We start from the raw sequence: 15,569 nt of genomic DNA on the forward strand, positions 1-15,569 counted from the left end.
GTGGAGAGGAAAATAGCTGATCATCTAATGTAGTGGGCCCCTTCCCCCAAATCCATTGGGCAAAATGGTGCTCCCCCCTGTCATGTGACCCAAGATGTGGATTGAATCTGAGGACAATAACCTCTCCACCAACCTCACAACTGACCCAACCCAAACTGCCTTTCCTGGTGTCAGATTTCCAGCAGAAATCACTGCTCTGCTGATACAGGCTGACAGAGCTTCAAAGAGCTCATCAGGACGATCAGAGGAGAAACGTGTCAGATTTATCACAGGGTGATGTGGACCCAAAAGCTGACAGTCTTGATCAAGAACACTTTAGGGTCTTCAAGAGCGACATGGTGCTGTGATGACACCGCTGATGGCATAAACATTAGATTAGTGATCTTGTGTTGCGGGAAAATAGTTTAAAGAACTCTTCAAAGATAAATCTGTAGATCCTGCATTAGACCAGCACTGATTGGTGACTGGGAGGCCAGAAACTCAAAATCCAATCCAGTCTTTTTACTATCTGTGAAGATATCCCAAATAAGTGCTAAGAGGTTGCTTTAACAAAACTCTGTGCTAATTGTGCTTATTAATCACATTACTTTACAATGTCAACTCTAATCTGTTTAGTCTGCTGTGGTATAATAGTATTGTTCTTTTCCACTGCAGAGCTGTGTAACGCTGACTGCTCTCGCATACACACAGTGTGACGTTGCCTCTGGTATTATATTGATAGTTGATCACCCAAACAAAGGCTAAAAAATAGCCTTTGTATAAAAGACTGTCAACTTGAATTAACCAGACTTGCCAAAAATTTTAAGTTTTAATTTCTTAATAATACTTAGTCTGCTTCATTACAAAATAAAGTGGAACAACTTAAAATACATATTGGTCTGTCAGACACTAAATTGTTTGTTGAATCTGATTAGTGAATTTCTATTTAAGACGCAGATATAATTACTCATATTAAAGCTACTTTCACCTTTCTAGACAATTGAAATGTCCAGAAAATTGAATATGCACATCCACTGAGATTTATCATACAAAGCTGCTGGTCCACACACCCAACAGAATGAAGAACAGAATGTATATGTGACGACAACCTGCAGCTCGCCTGTGTTTTCTCATCCTGCAGCCTGTTGGGAAGGAAAGGTTAAGTTGAAAACATACCGGCTGTGAATGCACAAAACATGCCAGTCTCTGCCTCTAACATGAATAGTACCTCAATGTTTGCCTCACCAAATCAGTAAATCTGAACTATTAAGACAGAAATCACTTTGTATTGTCTCTCTTGGTGCTGAATGAGTGAAAAGTTTTCTATCATTTATCTAAAGTGGTTTGGAGTTGTGTTTTCCTTTATTTATCCGCTCTTGTTCCTGTCTTCATTCTGTGCAGCGACGTTAACAGTCATTAACGCCTGGTGATCAGATTGTATACTGTAAACACAGAACCAGACGTTTGGCCCTTACCAGGGATGATGTTAGCTTTTAGCCAGAAAGCTGTTTGTTTTCAGAACAGTGTCCTGTTGAATTTTGGTCCAGGTCTAAATACAGTGTCGCTGGCTGACCTTTAGGTTTTAGCAGCATGTGCTTCTGTTAGTTTCTCGTACGATGACTTGTTTCCTGGTACTTTGACTTCACAGCACATTGCTTCCTGTGACAACGGGGACTAATTCTGCAAGATTTTAGTTTGAGATTTCCACTCTCACGCTCTGCTTCAGTGGTTCTTCGTGACTTGCAGTTATTTATTTTTTCTTTTAGTCTTAAAATAAATTGTATCGGCTTCTGTCTTTTTGGGTTCAGAGCACTGAACTCAAACATAACCATATTTTTCTGTGTGTGGTAAATAAGGTTATTATAACCTTACCTTTATGCTCAACGGTGGGTTGGGATCACATAAGGCTTGTGAATGACTCCGTCACCTTAGAGCGTGCAGAAGAATGTGCTGAAAGTGCTTGCTGATGTCCAAAACATTTCATAGCATTCATGCATGCAACAGCAACGTGCAAAGTGTAGCTTTTGTCACTTTTTGTCACTCAGTTCCTCATTTGTGTTTATGCACAAGATTCAGCTCGTCAGCTCTTTTGTGAAAATATGTATTGCAATTGCACAGAATGCCACGTGTTTCATGGAAGTGCAAAAAAATCCTAAATTGCATCAGAAAACTGAAACCTAGAGTAGAAATTTTTTTATATATGTTGACATAGCTATTAAACTGCATGAGAACTGTATTTATGATGACAACTATCGCATTTGACCATACTTTTAAATCAGAAATATATAGTAATAATAATCTTAAATTCACCATTTATAATTGTTTATGAACTTAACTAGATATATCAGTAAAATCCTATCAACCCAGAAGTATAGTGGATTTTATTGTGTGTAAACATGAGACCTTGACCTCTTTAACAAAGTACTTCTTCATCAAATAATTCAAACTTCTTCTTTTACAAGACATAAAATATATATATAAAAAAACAAAAAACACCTGATTATTTTTAAACACTAAATGTCTGATAAAATAAATTCTAACTGATAACAGTACATGTCCTATCGAAGATCTAGGTTTATTTTATGGGTCTAAATACATAAAATTATGCTTTGTTCATCATCCAGTAGCCATTTTTAGCAAACCTAACTACACTGTAAAATTTTTATGATGTATACTTCCTGCATGAAAAATCTTGTATCCTACATGGTTTGCTTATGCCTTGGGCTGTCTAACTGGTTCAGTCTAAATGCAAACAATGAGTTTCTATTACATAAACTTTTACCTGTATTGTTAAAAAGTTCCACCAAACGAAAACATAGAAAACAATGTATTTCTACTTATTTCATCATTTTCTCTCTAGTTGAACATATTTTTTAATTATTACACCTCTATTTTTATCCCTTTTTGAAAGTTAAAGTCTTCCTGATTGACTGTACAAATTGAACCAGTTTGGTGGAAGCCTACAGACAGACTCGTCAGCCAAAAACAAAAACACTATGTCCTTGTGAGGGAAGGGAAGACGAAGTGTTACAGGAGATAAAATGAAATTCCAGTGTAGGTTTAAAAGGAACAAATGCCATGGTGCTTCAATTCTTTCTATGATCAACCCATTGTGCTTAAATGTTTTTACTAAGAGGATTTTGCCTACTTTCGATGTGGTCTCAGCAGCACAGATGTGGATTCACATGTCGATGACCTAAAACTGTGGGGAATCTCTAAATGTCAGTGAGCAACAATTACATATGCATTTCCTGTTCTAGTTAGCCATAGAGAAGTCCCTTGGAGAAGTGAAACATATCATAACTCATAGCTTTCGCTTCTTTACATCATGCAGGATAAAGAAAAGAGATTCTCAGCTCTTACCTCTGTGGTGCATATTAAAAGAATTATACTTACCTAATATAAATCATATATTTATTTTTGGAAATGCCAGCTGGATTTCTCACATTTGTGTTATCATTGATATTTCAGCCAATTATAGTTACATAGTTATAAGAATTACCCTTAAAAACACTTTAAATATTTTGATGAATGCAGAATAAATTATACATACATTTTCACACCAGTATTTATTACCATTAAATAATTTTCAGCAAGTATTTGATGTATGATGTTCAAGGTTTCATTTTTTTTAATGAATCCCTTTTCATGTTTTATTATTTTGTGAACATTTCAAATTGAGCAGTTTGAAATAAAATGTAACCTGAATGCTTACCTAATATTATTTTAAGCATCACTTGAATTTCTTAATCTCTTTATGATGCAATTGATACATCATGGTCATACATTCATAGTATTTTCTTTACTAAAGCAATATTGTTTATACACTTTCAGACTGCAAGACATTGCAGAAATATACTAAAAACAAAGTATGTTCTGACCAATGAATTGTATCACAAACTATGCACATAATTTTTGTTGTATTTTATTTATAAAAGTGAAGTTTAAATGGAGTGAGAATGCACTTTAATCTTTAGGTCTTCCAAAAAAAGACATTATATGATTTAATCAAAGAGCAATAAAAAAAACAACTTAAAGACTTGGATTTCTCTGAATTTGGGCATTTGGTGTTAAATTATGCAAGTTCACTCTTTTATTGGTGGCACTGCAAGCTTCCCACATTTAGTTCAAAATTAGAAACAATACTACAGTGGGACCAGTATTTAAAAAAAAAATAAAAAATTGACCAAGATATAATTCTAAAAGTTCCTGTTTAAAGGTGTATGACAGTGTGATAAATAACAGGAAAACACTTTATTCAAATGTTTAAAAAAAAGTTTCAAAGTGCAGTTTTTTTTGCATGAGGCAGCACATGGCTTTTATTCATGACAATAGCGTGAGTGCAGTATGAGGAAGTCTGTCAGTGCATTCATAAGACTACAATGAAATGTTCCCAGAACAAAGTCAAGGCTGCTTTTCCATTCTGTAATTCACATTTACAAAAAATGACACATTCACAAAAGTGAATTACAGAATGACTTTTAATACCGAACATACAAAAAGCCCTGTACATATAGCTTAGCTCTTTGTTAACTTAATAGATAACACTCTAAAGTTAGCACCACAATTTACCATACATATATACAGCTATACAGGTACATTAATATGTTAATATCAAAACGGTGCTGAAGTTCGGTGATCATCATCACTGGCCGAGTAACTGTGTTAAACACAATTACGGTATAATCCACAGGAGACAGAAATATGTAAGTAGTCGTAACAAATCCTCACATGTGAGAGCAGGGTCAAGTGGTAATACTGCAAAGCAGAGGTTGTTAAATCCATAGTTTAAAGAATTTGCCCTGAGATGAAGTCCAAAATAGGAAAAACTCTCCAAATAAAAGTCATTGAGAATTTTCATACAGAAGACTCGTTGTGGAAGACCTTAGCTTTCAGATTCTTTAGGCTCCATTGCAAACTGGGGCTGCTCTCAGACTGCATGGCCTCGGAGAACTTGACATCAAATGAACGGGAGGCCTGAGACTTCCTCTTGAAGGAGTTCTGGATTGTCTCTGAGGTGAAGTAGTACACGATGGGATCGAAGCAACAGTTGGACACAGCGATGCAAAGGGCTATCGGGTAGATTGTTCGAACCACCGACTCAGTAAAGCATCCCTTTATGGTTTTGGTGCGGACGAGAGCATAAAACACCAAGTTGACGTTATAGGGGATGAAGCAAAAGCAAAAAATGCACAAGTGCACGATTATCATCCGCAGGATCTTGGTTTTGTTCACCTTTCCCCCACGACTGACGGTCTGAGGGCGCCGCAGCGTCTGCAACACCATGATGGAGCAACAAACGTTGAGTAGAAGAGGAATGAGGAAACCAACTGTCTCTATAAAGATCACCACTTTAGACAGGTGGGATTTCCAGGTATTGGATGAAAAGTTCTCAAAGCAGAAAGTGTTCCCATCAGTGTCCTTTGTGGTACTGTTTAGCAGAAACCCAGTGGGGAGGCTCCCCGAAAGTACCAGCACCCACACGGCAACGCACACTATCCTGGCGTTGCGTTTGGTCCTGAGCATCCTCGAGCGAAAGGGGTGCACGATGGCCAGGAAGCGGTCCACGCTGATGCACGTGAGAAAGAGCATGCTGCCGTACATGTTGGTGTAGAACAGCGAGACGGAGATCTGGCAGAAAATCCCCCCAAAGGGCCAGTTCTTGTTGATGAAGTAGAAGACCCGCAGAGGCAGTGTGAAGACAAACAGCAAGTCGGACACCACCAGGTTCATCATGTATGTGGTGGTCTCGTTCCTCAATTTCAGAGAGCATGTGAATATGTAAAGAGCCACTATGTTGGTGATGAGTCCGACTACAAACACGATGCTGAAGACTGTGCTGTACAGGGGGTATTTGAACATGTCATTCTTGCTGCAGTTTAAATTGTCCAACGGGCTTGCAGTGTGATTCATTATGAGACAAAGCAACTGTCCATGAGTGAGAAGCAAAAACCAGAGCAGTCGAAAACAACAAGGCACCGTCAAGCCATCAGCAGTGATAGTTCTTCTGGCTGGGGAATTGTAGATTTGATTATCTTTCCTCTCTGGGTGTACTTACTTTTGGGGATTGATGAACACTGAAAAGATTCCTCCCAGAGGACAGAGATCCAGGCTGGTGATTCTTCCCCTCCCCCTGCTCGGGCTCCCTTCACCAGGCTGCAGCCCACCAGATACACACTCCCTTTGACTCACTCAGTTAAATGAGTCAAACAAAAATCCTTCTCACTCGTGTGGTCCATTATTGGCATAAGGTGTTGGGTTATCCTCATTCAAAACTTTCAGAAGGCTGTCCTCATGAATAGATTCTGTCCCTTTGTCCAGACTCAGAGCTGTGTTTTGGATTGTTTCACCTCCAAAGAACCAAAAGTGTCACAAGTAGTCCATGCCTCCCGGAGTCGGGACCATGTAGCAACATCTTTCCTTCCAGCAGTAGAACTGAAGTTTGCCCGAATCTTCTTGCTCTCTGGGTTTGTAATAAGATGAAAGTCTTTATTATTCTGACTTGATGATCTGTTCCCTCTTTCCTGTCCTTCTTCCTCTTAACAAGCCTTGTGTCTCAAGCTCTTCCTCTGAGCAGCGTCGCAGGCTTTTTCTCATCTCACTCAGGATTTCCACTTCTCCTTTGTGCCGGTATCAGACAGTTTTGCACTTTTTAGTGGAAGAGAGTAAGCAGTTGTTCTAGCTCCGTCCCACACTCCTCCCATGTGGCTCCTCCTACTCCCTTTGTCTGTCAGTTAAAGAATCAGTCATGAGCAGCAAAGAACAACACTGCACTCAGGGGGAATTTACTGAAGTGCTTCTCATTTATGAACAGTAACCTGGTTAAACGTTCAAACTCTTAAACTTTTTACCATGTTGTGACATCATAACCACAAGCTGGGACAGGACACAAAGTCGCACTTCAACATAAAGTGTGAAGAAAATACCATCTTAGTTTTCTGCATATTCTTATATGAAATTTGTAGTCGGCTCCTAAACTTTGTACACTTATCTTTTGCTGCCTTCTTTACCCCTCAAGAGACCCAGCTCCAGCTCAGTCACACTGCATGGAGAGGGTCAGGACTTTAGTACTCAAATATTGACAGTTATTTTCTAACTCAATAAAATGCTTTGGTGGTATGGTTACTGTCCTCCTGGAAGCTCAAGTCTCAGGTCCTTTGTAGTCCAATAGGTTTTGTGCTGAGTAAGATTTGGATTGGAGGACAAAAATTTCCCCTTTGGTTTCATCTGAACACATGCTTGATGTTTCCCCTGCTAGTGGTAAAGTGCAAACGTAATTTTACATGTGTTTCTTCTTCCCAATCTTTCACAAATGACTGATTTGGGCAGAATCCGTTGCTCTGTGTTAGATTTTATTGAAAAGTATCATCACAGCATGATCAAATCCCATTGAGCAAGCGGTGCATCCATCTACATCTATGTCCGTTGAGACTAAATTCTTATACATCTTCCCTGAGAGTAAATATAAGTACTGTGCATTTATATTGTTTTCATCAGCTACAGAAATTTTGATACTTGTTTTTATACATTTAGATTGCAGTTTTGTTGCTTTTGTTGTATGTTTTCTAGTCTTGTATGAATATGTAATGGTCAGAGCTTTTCCTATTCAGGTCTACTTGAAACATGTGAATCGTTACACTTAATTTTTGCCTCGAGACTGCAGAGTCATGCACAGTGCCTGACAAAAGTCCCCACACCAAAAATGTTAAAATATTAGATATGATCAACATTTCTTAACAACAGATGAGAGAAAAGACTGAAACTGGTCAGGGAGGAGGATCTCAAAAACAGAGAGAGCCGCATGATTTTCCAACAAGAACTGGCTGTGAGAATGCAACAAGAATCTTCAGTATTTTCCATACATGTAGACTAAGAAGTAGGAATGAATTAATTAAGTATTTAACAATGTGGATGAAATAAAGTCAGCTTTGATCCAAACATGCTGGTTTCTGCTTGAAAGCTTTACATATAGAGGTATTTAATTATTCTGTTTCACAATGAGTCAAAGTATTTATCTTTATGGCTTAACGAGAGCATAATTATCACTTTGCAATGGCCTAGTCAGAGTCTAGATCGAAATTTAGTGGCAAATCTATTAGGTCACGTGAACCAAGTGCTGTTTGGTAGATTCAGAGACTTTTTCCAGGTAGAACCGGCAAATACTGTCAAGATGTGGGAGGATGATAGTTTGAAGGGTTTTACATCCCATACCTGAATTTTTAACAGGGGTGTGTTATTTTTTCACAGCCACCATGTAGTTCCTGGTTGTTTTTGTTTAACTGTTACTGGTATTTCAACAGTTCCTTGTTGAAATAAACAAAACTTTTTCCAAGTCAGTCCTGTTCTGCCTTCTTCCCATGTTCCTGTTCTACATGTAATTTATTTTTGGTATTTCCTGTTTCAGTTATGAAAAATCGTCATAAAATGTTGCAATATGCAGGATACATAAGTTTTGATAGAGTGATCTAGTATCAGAACTTTAAACAAAGCTTATTTCCTTGCTTTTTAAAGGTTTTTATGAGCCCTACTGACTCTGTGTTTCTACTCTGACGCACGTCTACTTTTACATATGATGTCTGGATCCTTTCTTCCAGTAATGTCAACATACGTAGTGCGCAGGCTGTGCAGCGTGACAGAAGCTGATAGAATCAGTTAAACCCCAGATAAGGACGGAGGGTCAATGAAGCGTCAGAAGGTCTCCGGCAACACTGGAAGTGCCTGAGGTGACTGCCTCCGCAGGTCCGATGGGGGTCGATTTTACGGCCTGTGTGGGCCGCAGCTCTGCCAAAGGAGAACAGCTTTCTGTTTTCCTGGGAACATTGGGAACGGGACAGAGAGAGAAGCAGAAGGCCTTCTCTGTTCAGTGCAATAGTGCATGCACACAGCTTTTTAAAACACATTTCTAATGTTGCATTCAAGGTTTCCTTTAGTAGGAAGTCTTCTTGGCAGCTGGTAAAGACTCAGCTGTTCATTAAGCAGCGCTTAAAAGAGGAGAGCTATTCTGAAAGAACTCTCAGATCCTCAATTTCCCCCATTTTGTGAGTTAGAGACTGAAAACTAGAAATCTGAATGTGCACTCCAAAAAACACAAAATCTTACCAAGCATATTTGATGTAGTTTCTAGTGCCAAAACTTTCGTCTACCTGAAATAAGACAGAAATAACAAGTAACTTTTCATCAAGAAATAACTCCTTGATACTGATGAAAAAGTAACAGTAATGATCTGCCAGTGAAACAAAAGATTATAATTTATAATATGGGACAAATATATTGTTCTACTGACTGATTAATTCACTTATAACGAGCACTTTCTTGTCAATGTTAAAAAACTATTGACTCAAAACAAGCTCCTATATTTTGCTGAAAAGTTGCTTGTATGTTAGTTTTCTATTGTTTCCAGTATACCAATATATTTGCACTAGAAACTAGACCAAAAATAAGACGGTAAGATGTTGTGTTTGTGCACTGTAGATTTCCTCTGATTGAATGGAATGTTGCAATTTTAGGATAACTTCAACTCTTGTGTTGTTTGTTACAGTAATATTCTGCCCACTCTAGAGATGAGAGTCATGACTAATACAAACATGACTTCATGGTTACCAGCAACAGTCAAACAAATGAAGGAAAATCTCCCAGAGAATCAAAGAGACAAACGGACATGCTGTGTGTTATGGCCCGAAAACAATCTTTGTCAATCTGCTGCAAAATAAACACCATCAAGGCCTTACAGCGAAATGTTCTGTGCCATTGTCTTTTACATCCAAAATACTTCCATCCAGAACATAAAAAACAAGCTCTTCACATGCAACTATGTGCTTTCTAAACAAAAACAAAGGGGGGTGAAATCCTTGGGTTGTTAAATCTCTCACAATGGCAGGAAGCTGTCAGACACCTTCCTCCACCCCACAAACCCCAAGGCTCAGACTCAGATCATGATGTGGCGGTGTGATGATCATGAGGAGTCGTCACAACTGTGGTCAGACGGAGGTTACAAACGTGATGACCTCGGGGGCGACAAGTCGCTGTTCAAATCTTCAAAAAAAATTAGCTGCAACAGGGAAACAACGTGAGTGACTCAACAGGGTTACACGCAATTTGATGACGCACGCACTACAAAACTTAACAGTGTTTAGATGTGAAAGCAGAAAAGGAAATGTTCACATTGTTTTTTTTTAAGTAAAAGTACCAGTAATTTAATACACAACTACCACTGCTTGGCGAACATGTTTTGCCACATCGCGGCCACAAACATCCAGTATTATGATGCGACTACTAGACTAACAGAGATCGTAAACTTTCAAGAAAATGAAATATGCTTTTCATTTTTGAAATAAGAAACGCTCTCTGAAAATGGGAAAAGTACAACTGCATACATCTGCAACTTAAAGTCACATCAGAAGAGCATTTATTAGAGAACAAGTTCATGGTAAAATACTGAATTTACACAACACATTGCGCTTTTCTCGTCATACCAACCGCTAAAAGAACTTTCCACTAGAGCCAGATCCATCTGGTTGCACTCACTAGCCAGCAAAACTAACACACTAATACTCAGATCACAGTGAGGCAACTTGCACATTGACTTGTTGCAAGAGGAATTGTCAGACCTACATTCAATCGGGAATGAGTGTGAAAATGTTAAATTTTTTCATACATTCGTATACTTTGTCAGATGCTCATACTTCCACTGCTTGTCACACTAGAGTGTTGAGGAAAATCTTACAACAGAAGCCCTGAGGAAACAAACACAGGTTCTCGAGCAGCATTTCCTGTTTAGCGTCGTTGCAGTGAGGTAGGAAACCTGTTAATCAGCTAGTGGCAGACATCGCTTTCTTGCCACCTCGTGTTACCGCAGTAGATTCTGTTGATGAGATAATGCAACCTTCCTCAGAACAAATCAGAAAAAACAGAATTGCTGATGAGTCAGTGATTATCAATGAAGCGTAAACATTCACTTATGCTCAGATATGTCATAAGTGTATCATGGAGGTCTGGACTTTAACCGAGACACAACAGCACATTGATTCCTCTGTAGCTGCTTTGCTTCTGATCATTGTCCAACTGATGACACAGTTTAAGTCGACCTCCAGCAGTTAGACAAATGGTCTCATACAGAGGAATTATTGGTCAATTTAATGGCTTTAATTTTACCAAGTCGTTTTTTTGTTTGTTTTTTTCCAAATATGAGTATATTTTCTAACAACTGAAATTGGATGATATTGGATCTAGTTTACCTAAAACACAGAATTGTAGCTTTAAGCCTAATTTAACGTAATAACATATTGTAGAGTTTTAATAATTTTTGGTTAGCAAATAAACAAGGTATAGTGTTCATTGCAATAGTAACACAATTTGCATGTAGGTTCAAAGAACACAAGTATAAATAGGTTATCAAAAGTTAAGATTATGAGGAAGCCATGTACTAAATGTGTATTAAAAAAAACAAAAAATATTGTTTTGTAGTCTCAACGGACATCATGTTTCAAAGTGTCTTGTAGATCGGAAAATAAAGACCAAGATGCTAGTCAGCGAAGGGGAAAGAAGGTTGAAAAGAGGTTGCAGGAAGTGCTTTTACAATTTCATTTTTTTAAACGGAACCACATTTTGCAATATCTTAACAGTGAAAGAATGCCTTCAAATTGCTTAAGTTCAATTTGAGAGTCATCCATGTGGCAGTTATTACTATGCTACAATGCACATGAACAGGGTGTTTATGAATCGTTAGTTTCCATTAAAATGTCCATGGTTGATATATTGAAGCGCCACCTTTAACAGGAAAGATTCACATCCTTCTCAGCTATAGCTCCTTTTTTAAGAAACATTACAGAAAACTTATTTGTACTATGTGCAACATTACCATATCAACAGGTTAATTGTGTACCCTATGGTAGCTAAAAGTGGACATTAATAATATCATGCAAATATGTTCTTAAAAATTATATATTTTTATCTCTATTTAGATTAGATAAAGGCTGTTCAGTTCCTGGAGAACAAGCCTTTTACTTTGAAGTTGTCATTTTTGTATCCACAGACTCAAATCTGAATTTGCTTTAAAATGCTCAGTCCTTGTGGCTGCAAAACTATCCCTGATAATCATCCCTTCACCACTGGGCAGTGAGGAGTTTGGATAGCTCTACTTAGTTTATGCCAATAATAAGTTAAAGTTATGCCAAGTGGTCCAAGTTTGAAAATTAAATTGTGCGGTGTAATTTTTAGCACATAATTTAAACATTGTTTTGTAAATGTTGGAGTCAGATCAAAGTGTTATGTCCGAAATACTAAAAATCTGTAGTCTCTTTTCACCATTACTATATGTGCAGGAATTATCAAACATCAGTGCACTTCTTTAAGTTACAGAAGAAACGCCTGCTTAAGCTCTTTACTGCAAAAACATAATATTGTGATACTTTTGTACCAATATATTTTTACAAGATAAACATAGAGCAGTTAAAATGAAAACAGTAAAACTCTTGTCTAATTTAGAAATAGAGCGGTTAATTCTCAAAACAAGAACAAGAAAAAGCTTGCATTCATTAAGATGGACAGTTTATAAAACTACTTCCAAGAGAGAAAAACAGGAGCAAACTTCACTCAATTTCAAGGCCAAAAACATTTTTTTGGTATTTTTTGGTCTTAAATGTCAACACCAATTGGAGAGACTTTATGGTGAATTTTGTTTCACCAGAGAATTTCTTATACTTGCATGAGACAGATGAGACATTGGCACTGATAAGATGGAATTACGACATACGTTATCTTTGTCTACAGCTTCTCTAAAAGTGAAAGTGGTTGTGACATTTGCTTATAAAAACCCAACGTAAGTCTGTGGAAATATTTTTTTAACACCAGGATGTGTTTATCAAAAAATACCAAAGTCTGGGTTATTCCAACAATGAAAACCTGCCCACACACTTGCATCACCCCTCCTCCTTCACATGCAATGCCACTTTTCTTTTGACTTTCTCAAAAAAAAAAAAAAAAAAAAGCAAATGGCAATAGAAATGAGTCATAGTTTGACTACTAACATAAAATATAATAGAGAAATGCAGTGAACATTTAGGGGCTTGAGAGGAAGAACATGTTTATGAAGAATAGATGAGTTTGCATCTACAGTTGAACCTATAAAATCCTCGTCTGATGTGATTTCCTTTTTAATCAGAATAAATTTATTTTTAACTAAACAAACATATCTTCCAAACTAAAACCTCAGCGAGCATGACACCACAATTACGAGATCTGTTTCTAGAATGAAAAAAGCCACATTCTGCATGCAGGGTATAGGATTGTGTTTGGAAAGTTCTTCTGAATGTTTCTTCTTCAGGTCTCTCCATTACAAGAGCACAACTACAAAAGGTTCATTAATGTACCTTTTGTACATTAATGTACTGCATCATCAAGGAAATACCATGCAAATAAGACAAACAGTTTAGCTGTAGATCGCTAAAGCAAAAGAGCAAACCACATGGGAGCCACAAACCGAGAGTGTGAACTGACACAGATCTTTATTTGTTCGTCAACAGATTGCGTGCCAAACAGGTGTCACTGCTTTACCTTTGCCCAGAACACACTAATCTGCAAAGACATACTTATGAGAAAAATAACGTTTTCATCGGAATTAAAGGCAATAATAAATAAACAAGGACATTAACTTCTTCATGTGCAATTTTCTCAAAAAGTAATATAACAAATCATTTATAAATTAAATGATTTGTTATTTGATTTAAAAGTAATAAATAATTTTATTTACAGCCATGACCTTTTACACCTTTTGGTGTTAGTTTGAGTTTAGTTTTTCGACACTTTGCAACCTTTTGCTCCACTTACTGCTTCAAGTCTATTTGGATGCAGCTGCAGTAGCTTTAGGCATCCAGAAACTGAAGTTTTCTGCCAATTTGTCTGTCAAAAATCACTCAAATTCAGTGATTGATACAGAGTATCTGTGAACATCAGTATCTGTCTTGCCAAATGTTCTGAATGAGACTCGGCTCTAGACCAAACATGCTTTGAGTATTCAATGTAGCTTGGTCTTTCTGTTGAAGGGAATTATATTGCTGCAAGATCGACAGGTTTCAACAAGATTTCAGGATTGAAAGAAAACATTATTAATGTCCATCTTCCGATTAACATTAATAAGATTCTCTGTCCCCCACCATTTTTTCCTTTTGGCGATGTTGTGTTCACACTGATTTGAAGTGGTGGGTTTCTGCCTCCTATGCAATATTACATGTAAAGCCAAAATGCTCAAATGCAATCCCTCAACAAATCAGAGTAGAGAACTTTGTTCTACAAATAAACTTACCTTAGTTTATTTAACAGTGGTTAAAATGATGTCACTGTTTTGAACTGGGCTCAAAGCTATGAATAATGTTTTTTAGCTGATCTATCTAACACAGTATTTTAAACTGACCTGTCTGTGTTTCTTAGTCTTCATGATGCTGTTTGTTTACTAATGTTCTCTAAGCAACCATAGAGGCCTTCACAGAAGAGCTGTACTGAGAATAAATTACACACTAGATAAGGTATGTAACAATTAAGTCACTTGACTGCACTGGATTCCAGAGTGTCAAGAGTTGAATACATATGGAGGTCACACTTTTTTTATTTTTAGAACTTTTCGGATATGTTTTCTATTGCAGATATTTCCAGTAATATACATCTAACCTGACATAATGTGTAAAAGTCACAACAACAAAAAAACTGTACTGGACTACTTGAATAAAGATCTGGAAGAGTGTCAGTTACAGTTAGGCAGCTGTTGGATGAACTTCCTTGTTGGCAATGGTATGTGATAAGCTGATTAATGGTAGAGTGGCTTTATATTTTTTAAAGATTATTTAGGGGAAAAAACATTTTTTGTCTTTGTTATGTTGCTTTCACTATGTTCCTAAAAATATGTATTTTGTCCTTTAAATGTAATATAGAGCAGAAAATGAAAACTTATGTGATAAACATATGGAATTAAATATGCATAGTATTAGGTTTTCACTCTTAAATGCATGGAGAAAAGCGATTCCTGATTCCTGTTAGTAGATGAGTCAATTGTTTTGGGAATGGCCGTTTGAATAAAGCAACACCCAAACATTCCCTACTATGTGTTAAGGCTCACTAGAAAAATGTGAGAATTTCCATCTGGAAAAGGTACAAAGAATTCCAGCTCACTGTTCGATGACCTAATCTCCATATTTCAACATTTTTATAACCAGGATGGAATTAAAGCATTACAAAGCTAGTTGATGACCAGACACTTCTCAGCACACACCAGAAAGTCTGCAGGCAGACTTGCAAAACATTGCTGTTCCAGAAAAAATCTTGCACAATGTGAGAGTGTATGCATGTGCCAGGTTGTTACAACACGTGACAAGTTAGATCACTGTAACCACTTCCGTCATAAATGACAACACCACTCATACAAACTGAACATTCAGTTCAGCTTGTTATGGGCAAACAAGGTCTTGCTGCATTTTTGTTGTTGTTCAAAGAGCATCCTTTCATGTTCCAATCAAACCGGGTTTCAATAAGTGTACTGTATTTATACTGAAATTTCAATCATGTATAATGATGCAAATAATAATTATTTACATCATTATAAT

At 37.2% G+C, this 15,569-nt stretch overlaps 1 protein-coding gene across 1 annotated transcript; it reads right to left on the minus strand.

Annotated features, from left to right (window-relative positions):
* Positions 1-4,214: 4,214 nt before the first annotated feature.
* On the minus strand, positions 4,215-6,634 carry LOC103475007 (lysophosphatidic acid receptor 6). The gene has a single exon (XM_008426367.2). It carries the CDS (start codon positions 5,890-5,892, stop codon positions 4,837-4,839), a length of 1,056 nt encoding a protein of 351 aa, XP_008424589.1. The 5' UTR covers positions 5,893-6,634; the 3' UTR covers positions 4,215-4,836.
* Positions 6,635-15,569: the final 8,935 nt, after the last annotated feature.

This window comes from Poecilia reticulata, linkage group LG13 (assembly GCF_000633615.1).
Source record: "Poecilia reticulata strain Guanapo linkage group LG13, Guppy_female_1.0+MT, whole genome shotgun sequence".
NCBI lineage: Eukaryota > Metazoa > Chordata > Actinopteri > Cyprinodontiformes > Poeciliidae > Poecilia > Poecilia reticulata.